The sequence below is a fragment of the Oncorhynchus gorbuscha genome, linkage group LG08, assembly GCF_021184085.1.
Source record: "Oncorhynchus gorbuscha isolate QuinsamMale2020 ecotype Even-year linkage group LG08, OgorEven_v1.0, whole genome shotgun sequence".
In the NCBI taxonomy this organism is placed as follows: domain Eukaryota; kingdom Metazoa; phylum Chordata; class Actinopteri; order Salmoniformes; family Salmonidae; genus Oncorhynchus; species Oncorhynchus gorbuscha.
Window position 1 is genome coordinate 72,122,205 of NC_060180.1, and position 11,416 is coordinate 72,133,620.

The 11,416-nt window shown below is 51.9% G+C and overlaps 1 protein-coding gene across 1 annotated transcript; it reads left to right on the top strand.

Annotated features, from left to right (window-relative positions):
- Positions 1–10,532: 10,532 nt before the first annotated feature.
- Positions 10,533–11,147, top strand: LOC124040696 (plasminogen activator inhibitor 1 RNA-binding protein-like). Its single transcript, XM_046357770.1, has one exon. The coding sequence runs from the start codon at positions 10,728–10,730 to the stop codon at positions 11,145–11,147; it is 420 nt and encodes a 139-aa protein (XP_046213726.1). The 5' UTR covers positions 10,533–10,727.
- The last annotated feature ends 269 nt before the right edge of the window (positions 11,148–11,416 follow it).

Consider the following 11,416-nt stretch of genomic DNA (forward strand, 5'->3'; position numbering starts at 1 on the left):
CTTAAAGTTAGAGAGGGAGATATAAGATTCCAGCTTCAGGTCTAGAGTGTCTCCCCCTTTGAAGAGGGATGACCATGGCAGCTTTCCAATCTTTGGGGATCTCAGACGATATGAAAGAGAGGCTGAACAGACTAGTAATAGGGTTTGCAACAATTTCGGCGGATCATTTTAGAAAGAGAGGGTCCAGATTTTCTAGAACAGCTGATTTGTAGGGATTCAGATTTTTTTCAGTTCTTTCAGAGCATCAGCTGTCTGGATTTGGGTGAAGGAGAAGCGGGGGTGCAAGTTGCTGCAGGGGTGCTGAGATGTTGGCCAGGGTAGGGGTAGCCAGGTGGAAAGCATGGCCAGCCGTGTCAAAATGCTTATTGAAATTATCGATTATCGTAGGTTTATCGGTCGTGACAGTGTTTCCTATCCTCAGTGCAATGTGAAGCTGGTCAAGGGCAGTCAGGTCTGGGGTGAACCAAGGGCTATATCAGTTCTTTGTTCTACATTTTTTAATGGGGCATGCTTATTTAAGATGGAGAGGGGAAGCACCTTTGAAGAGCAACCAAGCATTCTCCACTGACGGGATGAGGTCAATATCCTTCCAGGATATCCGGGCCAGGTCGATTAGAAAGGCTTGCTCATTGAAGTGTTTTAGGGAGCGTTTGACACTGATGAGGGGTGGTCATTTGACCGAGGACCCACTACGCACGCAGGCAATGAGGCAGTGATCGCTGAGATTCTGGTTGAAGACAGCAGAGGTGTATTTAGAGGGCAGGTTAGTCAGGATGATATCTAATCAATCAGGCCCTCGAGGACTGGAGTTGCCCACCCCTGCTTTAAATTAACAAAATGTGGAAATGTCCAAGTGTCAGAATACTTTCCGAATGCACTGTACATGTAAACAGGGCTGAAAAGTGACTGATAGCAGGAATATATAAATAGAAGCTGTTTAGGAGTCTTTTGGTCTGAGCCTTGATGCACCAGTACAGACAGCACTGGGCATTCAGACGGCGCCGGGTATTCAGGCGGGCGCTGGGCATTCAGACGCCGCTGGGCATTCAGACGGCGCTGGGCATTTAGACGGCGCTGGGCATTCAGCATTCAGATGGCGATGGGCATTTAGACGGTGCTGGGGATTCAGCATTCAGATGGCGCTGGGCATTCAGACGGCGCTGGGCATTCAGACGGCGCTGGGCATTCAGAGGGCGCTGGGCATTCAGAGGCGCTGGGCATTCAGAAGGTGCTGGGCATTCAGAGGGCGCTGGGCATTTAGAGGGCGCTGGGCATTCAGAAGGCGCTGGGCATTCAGAGGGCGCTGGGCATTCAGAGGGCACTGGGCATTCAGAGGGCACTGGGCATTCAGAGGGCGCTGGGCATTCAGAAGGCGCTGGGCATTCAGAGGGCGCGGGGCATTTAGAGGGCGCTGGGCATTCATGGGATTACTGCATTATCTCATGCTTATCTGGTGATGTTGGTTTATACAGAAGCTGCTTTTACAGTTGAATGTGTCTCAACAGCTTAAACTGTTTTCAGACTAATTCCTTTGAGTGATTTTTCATAATCGGAAATGTAATCCTGTCTTTTATAGCACTCGCTGTTTGTGCAAAAACCGGAGTCCCTGGATACAAGAGCAAAGTACCACAGTTTGACGTCAGGCATAGGGAGCAACTACACGCAACCTCGACAAGTGAGTGTGTCTCGTAAAACGTTTTGGGAAAGCTAGTCCCTGTGAAGCTGTGGACAGGTTCTATATGAATATTTCAGTCTGATAAGGGTAGATGCTTTACGTTCACACACGCACTATACACACATACACATGAATTTTGTGTTGTAGATATGTGGTAGTAGAGTAGGGGCCTGTTTTTAAAATATTTTTTCAATTGTATAACTGCCTTAATTTTGCTGGACTCCAGGAAGAGTTGCTGCTGCCTTGGCAGAAACTAATGGGAATCCATCATAAATACAAATACAAGGGGATTTAATTCAAATTATATTTGAAAGAAAAAAGCTTATCTAGACATTTTCATGTTATGTCATATTATGTTATAGCGTTTAAAGGGGAAAGTTATCTAGGCCGTTCTTCCATGAATTTGCTGTTTTGTGTTTTTCAGATGGACGTTGATGACGACGTGTCAGAGGTATGTGAAACTGCTGGAAATGGAAAAAGCTACTCATAAGAGATTAAAAAAGGAGAATGATGATAAACAAGCTTACAAAAAGTACCTCCACCAGACAGAGTCGTCTTTTGTCCGGCTACTCTCCTCGACTGACCTAGTTTAAAACCACTTGACTTTTATTCTATAAGATAGAATCTACATGGATGAAACGGTTGTACTCACAATGTGAATGGAAGGAAACCGTGTGCTCTGTATAAATTGACCATCGCCATGAGGCACTACACTCTCATTGTCTTACGTCAGATGGCGTCACTACTACGCAACGCTTGTCTCCTCAACCAATCCGTGCAGGTGGAATCGTTGCGCTATCTGACGTAAGACAATGGAGGAACCCTCTAACAAAGATCACATGGGTCTCTTTCAGGTTCCAAATAACACCTATACTGAAACACTATTAAAATGGAATTCAATGGGGGACATTTGTTATCGTCACTTTGAAAGGGACTAGGCTGTAAATTCCTGCTGCTAACTCATTGATTTAAATGTGGTGGCTCTATACTTTGAAGACGTTTTGTGAATTATAAAGCGCACATGGTAATAACTTGACCAAAATGAGATAAATGATGTGAAAGCATTCATTTTCTGTGAGCGATATGTTCCCAGGTGCTGCCTTATGGTAAGATGAAGAGCTACTTGTGAGTTGTTGAACTTTTATTAAAATGTACGTTTAAAATGAATGATTTTTGCCCATCTCGTTTCATTTGTTAGAACTAAAATGTTGGTGTTGTCTGTATTGCTAAGTGTGTGAGTTGGAATAGCCTAGCTTTCTGGTGTAACTAAGACACCAGCCATGTCTCTTTACCTGATAGCTTCATCATGATACACACAGGCTGCTACGGTGTGGCCTTATAGAACATTAATTATTTTATTATTTATTATTTCATTTTGGGGGGACTTTTTACCCCTTTCGTGATATCCAATTGGTAGTTACAGTCTTGTCCCATCGCTGCAACTCCCATGCGGACTCGGGAGAGGCGAAGGTCAAGAGCTGTACGTCCTCCAAAACATGACCCCTACAAGCCGCACTGCTTCTTGACGCACTGCTCGCTTAACCCAGAAGCCAGCAGCACCAATGTGTCGGAGGAAACACCTTACAGCTGGAGACCGAAGTCAGTGTTCATGCGCCCGGCCGCCACAAGAAGTCGCTAGAGCGAGATGGGACACGGACAACCCTGCCCGGCCAAACCCTCCCCTAACCCGGACGACACTGGGCCAATTGGGCGCCGCTTCATGGGTATCCTGGTCGTGGCCGGCTGCGACACAGCCCGGGATTGAACCCGGATCTGTAGTGGTGCTGTGCCATTTGAGGTGTGGTTTCCTTTTGCCAACACCAATTACCTCAAGGCAGTTTTAATTTGCGTTTCTTTTTGTCGTATTACTTCAATCATAAAAGATGAAGAATAGTTGTGGTGATGGATGGTGTCTCACTTTCAACGAATGAACAGTGAAGTTGATCTATGAGTAATGTCCCTCCCTCTACTAAAACAGGTGTGCACCATATACAGTAGGTCTACAGAGAAACACATGAACTATAATGACGATTACAACATGACACAGATACTTCCAATACGTTCATTATCACTGATATTGTGCACGGCTCTAATTTTATTGAAACCACTGTTGGGCATTACAGGTGTGTGTATATGGCTTGATGGTTTAGTTCCCAAACTTCCCATGCTGATGCTTCCCATGCTGATGCTTCCCATGCTGATGCTTCCCATGCTGATAGGCTACAACAGAAGTGACTTGTCCGATTGACCACTGCAAGACACTACCAGCTGTTTTACTACATGACCCCTGCCTGCCCTCCCCACACACTTTTATTTTATGCTTTTTATAAACAGACACATCCTCCTTAATCTTCAGATGTGCACTAGCCCACACACAGAGCAGCTGTATATTGGAATGTGGAAATGTTTCACTTCGAAGGTCCCCTTTCTCTTTCTTTCTATCTCTCTTCATCTTCTTACTTCTTTCTTACTCTCTCTCTCACACACCCTCTTCCTCTCTCAAAACTGAGTGAAAAGCATTAACTGCATAAAAAGCATGTTTTATTTTGTTCTAAAGATAACGCTGTAATGACCCGACTAGATCATAAAGGAACAATTGTCCAGACAGAGGCTTGAGTTTACGAATTGACGGTTTATTACACCAACTTTACACAGGCTACTGTTTGGGCCGTAGCACACGCCAAATAGATGACACAAGCCAATCGTGACCTTCTCTTGTGAAGCCCAGACGTAAGAGAGAGAGAACAAAAGCTGAACCTGGTCTTAACTTCCAATGCTCCACCCCCCTGCCCAACCCCCCTCCACGCCACTCCACCAACCACCAGGATGCCCGGCATCAGAACATTCCAGGCATTCCCGTGATTGGCAGATAGCAGGTTGATTGACAGGTTGGACCCCGCGAACACCGGGTACTGGTCAGTACAACACAACCACCTCCTAGCCTAACACATAACACACAGCTGTCTGTGCGGGTCGCTACACAGCCCCCCCACCACAGAGTCCCTCGTCCCCGAGGGAACAAACAAAGTCTCTGAAGCGACCCGGAGGTCTCCTTTGCCTGCGTGGTCGTGATGGTCGCAGAGTGCCCCTCTGGGACCCAGGGGATGAAGGCAGGGATATGGGTGACAAGGAAGCGGGAACGGGTAATACAGTCCGTGGCTCTGGGGAACCACGCGGTGACACAGGGGGGGAGACAGGGGGAGTGGGCTGTCTGGAGCCTTGTTTGCGGCACCTGAGGGTGGGTGCCTGGAGAATGTCATTGCCAGAGGGGAATTGTGGGGGTTCCTGGGGTTTGGGGAGAAGAGGCCCCTCTGTATGGGGCTAACCTGTCCCGGTGCAGTGCCACCTTTCTCCCCCTGGGAGGAAGCTGCACCCGGTACACAACCTCCCCTACCCTCTCCAGGACACTGCAGGGTCCCACCCAGTGACTGTCCAACTTGGGGCATCTGCCTTTTTTCCTTAGGGGGCTGTAGACCCAGACCAGCTCCCCAGCCACAAAGTGCCTTCCCCGGGTGTGCACGTCATAGTTCCTTTTCTGCCTCACACCTGCATTCACCAGCTGCTCTCTGGCGAAGGTGTGGGCTGTCTCCAGGCGGTCCTGGAGTCTCCGGGCATACTCCGGCCCCGGAGGAACATGAGGGCTATCCAGGGGCCGACCAAACGCCATCTCCGCAGGGGTGCGGATCTCTCTCCCCAGCATGAGGAGGGCAGGCGTGCAGGAAGTGGAGTCTTGGACAGCGGAGCGGCATGCCATGAGGACCATAGGCAGGTGCTTGTCCCAGTCACGCTGGTGTTTGGAAGAGACGATGGCCAGCTGCTGTCCAAGCGTTTTGTTGAAGCGCTCCACAAGGCCATCACTTTGAGGATGGAGAGGAGTAGTGCGGTTCTTGTGCATACCCAGCCTCTCACACATGGTGGCAAACACACGGGACTCAAAGTTTCTGCCTTGGTCGCTGTGGATGGACTCTGCAGCTCCAAACCTGCTGAACATCCCCGCTGTCAGGGCGTCGACGATGGTCTCTGCCTCCTGGTCAGGCAGAGCATAGGCCTCGGGCCATTTTGTGAAATAGTCCATGGCCGTGAGCACCCAGCGGTTTCCACTGTCTGTGGTGGGGAACGGCCCAACTACATCCACTCCCACCCTCTCCATGGGAGCCCCCACTGGGAACTGTTGTAGCTGAGCATGAGAGCGGCCTGGGGGGCCCTTTCTCGCTGTGCAGTTGTCACAGCGGCGACAAAAGTCCTCCACATCCCTCTTGTGCTGCCCCCAGTAGAAGCCCTGACGGAGACGGCGCAGTGTTTTTGTGACCCCAAAGTGTCCAGTCCCCACCCCCCCATGAGTACTCTGGAGCACAGCCTCCCGCAATGCTTTTGGGACCACCACCTGCCACCTCTCCTCTCCCGTAGCTGACTCCTTCCATGCCCGCTGTAGCACGCCATCAGCCAGCCGCAGTCTCTCAAACTTCGACCACAACCCTTTGGTCGCGAGTGAGAGCGCTGTCACCTCTTCCCATGGTGGCCTCACCTGCGCCTCTACCCACTGTAGCACTGGCTGTAGGTCTGTGTCCCATCCCTGCTGCTGCCGCCATTCAGCCACGTCGACAGTCTGCAGCTCACAGCAGACAGGCCCGCTCGCCCGACACACTGTGGCACAGACACCCTCCTCTGCCCGCAGCTCTCTCCCGTCCCTCTCTCCGTTCACAGTGGCGGCAGCCGTCTGCAGTACAGGGCCGACGGGACATGGCGTCGGCGTTGGAGTGGCGTGCCCCTGCCCTGTGCACCACCGTGAAGTCATACGGCTGAAGCTCCTCCAACCAGCGTGCCACCTGCCCCTCTGGCTCTCTGAAAGACATGAGCCACTGGAGAGCAGAGTGGTCAGTCCTTACAGTAAAGGGCAGACCACCCAGGTAGTACTTGAAGTGTTTGACGGAAGCCACAACAGCCAAGAGCTCCCGCCGGGTGACACAGTAGCGGCGCTCATGTTTGTCAAATGTTTTGCTGAAGTACGCCACCACTCTCTCCCCCTCTGGCCCCACCTGGGCCAGCACCCCACCCATGCCCACATTGCTCGCGTCTGTGTCCAGGATAAAGGGCAAGGTGAGGTCAGGGGGGGCGAGCACGGGGGCCTCGATCAGTGCACGTTTGAGGGTGTTGAACGCCTCCTCACACTCCACTGTCCAAGTGAAAGCCTTGTCCTTCGGCAGCAGGCGGTTCAGTGGAGCAGCAACGCTTGAGAAGCCCCGTACAAACCTCCTGTAGTACGAGGCCAGGCCCAGGAAGCTCTTCAGCTGACGCTGGTCGGTGGGGGTGGGCCAGTCTCTGACAGCCCCTACCTTGTCCTCCATGGTGCTGATCCCCTCCTTCCCCACTCGGTGGCCCAAGAAGGACACCTCTCTCCTCATGAAGTGGCACTTCTCGGGTGGAGCTTCAGACCTGCGGCAGCCACCCTCTCCAGCACACGCCGTAGCGCCCCAGGGCTGACTGGAAGGAGCTGCCATGGGCCAGGATGTCATCGAGGTATACCAGACACTGCTGTCGGGGATGCCATCCAGCACCCTGTCCATCAAACGCTCAAAAGTAGCTGGAGCGTTGCACAGGCCAAAGCACAGGACCTTGAACTGCCAGTGTCCTCTGTTAGTGGAGAACGCAGTTTTGGCTCTGGCCTCTGGGGAGAGGGGCACCTGCCAGTAGCCACTGCGGAGGTCTAGTGAGGAGAACCAGGAGGACCCCTAACCAGGTCCAGCGACTCATCGATACGTGGTATGGGGTATGAGTCCTTCCTGGTTACCTCATTCAGCCGCCTGTAGTCCGCACAGAACCTCAGCTTGCCCCCTTCTTCGGAACCATGACGACTGGCGCCGCCCAGGGGCTGTCTGAGGGCTCAATGAAGTCTGCCCGCTGCATCTCCAACACAGCCTTGTCTGCCGCCTCCTGGCGTGCCAGCGGGATACGGCGGGGACGCATCTTGATGGGTCGAGCATCACCTGTGTCGATCTCATGCTGCACCAGATGAGTCTGACCCACCTCTTCCTCACTCAACGCAAAGCTGTCTCTGAATTCAAACAGCAACTGCCACAACCGTTCCTGCTGCTCAGGGTCAAGACCAACACAGTTCCTCCCCCATATCTCCCTCACTGCAGACAGTGTCCTCTCCTCTCCCATCTGGGGTAGCTGGGCTGGGGGATGCGACCCGGCTCACAGAGGGCTGTGTCATGGAGGTAGCTGGGGAATGTAACACACCGCTGTAGGTGACAGGGGGACTGGGGAAAAGTCACACACAGCTGTGGGGGAGGGGGCGCAGCCATGAGTCTCTGCTGCTTTAACTGTTGGAGTAAAGGGTTTGTTGGGTTGAGTGAATGTGACATTAGGGGGGCCATGGTGACTTCCGTCCCTCCCTGGAAGCTCAGTGTGCCCCTATTTAGGTCTAACTGGCAGCCTGTGCTCCTAAGAAAGTCCAACCCCAGGATACAAGGGTCCTGCACAGCCGCCACCCACACAGGATGACGCACAGTCCTGCCCCCTACTGTCAGAGTCATTATTCCCTTCCCTTTCATGGGTGCCAGCTCACCTGTGACTGTGCGGAGCTGCACAGTTGTAGGCTCACACTGAGTCCAACCTGGCACAATATCTGGCCTCACCAGGGTTACTGTGGAACCAGTGTCCACCAGGGCGGAGCAGGGCACCCCCTCCACAGTGACAGGGACATGACAAAAGTCCCCAACACAGGTCCGGCCCACCACAACAACAGGCTCCATCCGCTTGCCCTCGTCTGCTTCTGGGGGAAGTGGAGCCTTGCTTCCCGTCTGTGCCGGTGGGCTCCTCCAGAAGATGATGGTGGTTGGGATAGAAAGCCAGGGTCCGCACTACCCGGTCTATGCGGACCCCGAGCCGTTTCCCTGAGCTCTGGGGGACATGGGGCAAACTCGGCGCAGATGGCCTGGCTGGCCACAACCCCAGCAGACCCTGGGACCAGGGCGTGTGTTTCGTTCCGCCTGTAGCGACACAGCACGAATGAGTTTTGTCATTTCGGCCACCCAAGCAGGCTTTTCCGGCTCCGGACTGCTCTGCCCCCCCAGCTCGCACAGAGGGTGTGTCTCCCTGCACCCCCACCAAAGCCCCAGCTGAAGCCCCAGCCCACACCAGCTCCCTCTCCAAAGCCATCTCCAAGGCTGTCTGCAATGACTCAGGATGAGCCAGCTGGGTCTGTATGCGCAGCTCCGTAGGAGAGAGCGCCTGTATGAACTGGTCCCGTGCTAGCTCGCTCTGCACGGAGGGGGGGCATGTGAGCATATGCCCGCCGAGAGAGGCTCTCAATGTCATTAGCTAGCACCCGTAGAGGCTCTCCAGGCTGCCTGCGTCTATTACTCAGTTCGGAGTGCAGTAGCCCGGGCTGTACACACTGTCCATAGCGCCTCCTCAGTGCTCCCACTAAAGCCCCATAATCATGCCTGTCCTCAGGGCTAATCAATATCAAACAGGCCAGAGCTTCATCCGTGAGGCATAAAGCCAACTGCAGTGCCCTTTCTTCATCCGACCACCCCCTAAAATGAGCTAACAGTTCAAACTGAGCATGAAAAGCTTCCCAATCCGCCTTACCGGAATACTTCGGGGTCTTAACAGATACGGACGCAGCCGGGAACTGGGCGCCGCCATGTTTGTTTACATCCTGAGCCCCAGATTCCTCATCACGCCGCGTCGACGTCACCACTTCGGTCCGCCCACCAGAATCCGCGCGAAATACATTCGACGAAGCACTCATGCCCGCTTCAGCCGCCATCGCTCTAACGTCCTCCTCAAGCGGCCTCTGCGCTCCGACGCCCTGGCGATCTCCTCAGACAGAGCCCCCGACGTCCATTCACATGCAGCTCCTTGGCCATAATCGTCCCCTACCTCCACCTTCACTTTCGGATTCCTCGAAGCATTTTCCACCCCCCGTTCTCACCTACGGTAGCTAGCCACATAAGTCAGCTAGCTAGCTGGCTAACTTGTATCAACGTTTTTACTTCTGACACCAATGTAATGACCCGACTAGATCATAAAGGAACAATTGTCCAGACAGAGGCTTGAGTTTACGAATTGACGGTTTATTACACCAACTTTACACAGGCTACTGTTTGGGCCGTAGCACACGCCAAATAGATGACACAAGCCAATCGTGACCTTCTCTTGTGAAGCCCAGACGTAAGAGAGAGAGAACAAAAGCTGAACCTGGTCTTAACTTCCAATGCTCCACCCCCCTGCCCAACCCCCCTCCACGCCACTCCACCAACCACCAGGATGCCCGGCATCAGAACATTCCAGGCATTCCCGTGATTGGCAGATAGCAGGTTGATTGACAGGTTGGACCCCGCGAACACCGGGTACTGGTCAGTACAACACAACCACCTCCTAGCCTAACACATAACACACAGCTGTCTGTGCGGGTCGCTACAACGCAATAAAAATATGTATTGGTAACCTATCTACATGTACAAATTACCTCATCTAACCTGCACCCCCACACACAGATTCGTACCCCCTGTATATAGCCTCGTTATTGTTATTTTATTGTGTTAATTTTTTATTATTATTTTAAACTTTCGTTTATTTGGTGAATATTTTCTTAAACTCTTCTTGAACTGCACTGTTGGTTAAAAGGGCTTGTAAGTAAGCATTTCACGGTAAGGTCTACCTACACTTGTTGTATTCAGCGCATGTGACTAATAACGTTTGAATTGATTTCTTAACCAGTCAACAGTGTAAAGTCATTTTGTTTGGTCAATTAACATACATTTTAATAGCAATAGTTTTTCATGTCTAATGGCATTAATGAATATTCAAACAGTTGTCACCTTACACGATATCATTTGCATTTGTTTACAAGCAGCACGGAGTTTGGGAAATCCTGGGCTTGACGACTACATGCCCCGTATCGCGCTACTGAATATAACGGATATTCCTCGCGCCGGAAGAGAAGAGGTACATTTCCCAGCCATCTTGTGGCAGTATTTAGCGAATTGTTCGCGCCAAGCCTCGTAGAATCGGAGGTGAATTCCGCTGAAGGGGCGCGATCATGCCCGGGCATCTACAAGAAAGCTTCGGCTGCGTCGTAACCAATCGGTTCGACCAGCTATTGGACGATGAATCAGACCCTTTCGAGGTGTTAAAGGCGGCGGAGAATAAGAAGAAAGAGGCGGCTGCAGCTGGTATCATCAAGTCTGCAGCCCAAGCCGCCAAGCAGCCCAAGAAGGAGTCACAGAAGGACAGGAAGAATCCGCTCCTTGACAAGAAAGATGAAACACAGGCTGCAGTACCTCTGAAGAAAGAAGGTAAGGTGCACGCTGATAGATTGGTGGTCAAAACCTGCAAAAACCTAGCCAGTTTGCTAACAACAACATGGTCAGAGTCAACATGGGTTATGTCCTGTTGCGATCAATGTAGAGGGCAACAGAAGAACCCATTGCAAACATGCACATATCCAATGCATTATTAGACAGTTTAATCATGCAATGGACATGCATTGGATAGCATCCCACCTGTGCACTCTGGCCCGCCTCTCGCTGAAGTCCATTCCACCTGCAGGATGTGGACGTTGTAAATGATGGCGCTGTGGTTGCTGCGCAGAGTAATGCTTTTGTTGTGAAACAGCTCGAGCTTAGTGCACATATTCATAATATAGCTAGCCCAGTTAGCTTTGTATTCGGCTAAGAAAGAAGAGAGCTATCTGGCTCTTCTAGGGATTCTCGGGACAAGCTGGCTTGC

Coding starts and splice junctions, on each gene's coding strand:
- LOC124040696 (XM_046357770.1), top strand. CDS start 10,728: ATGCCCGGGCATCTACAAGAAAGCTTCGGCTGCGTCGTAACCAATCGG.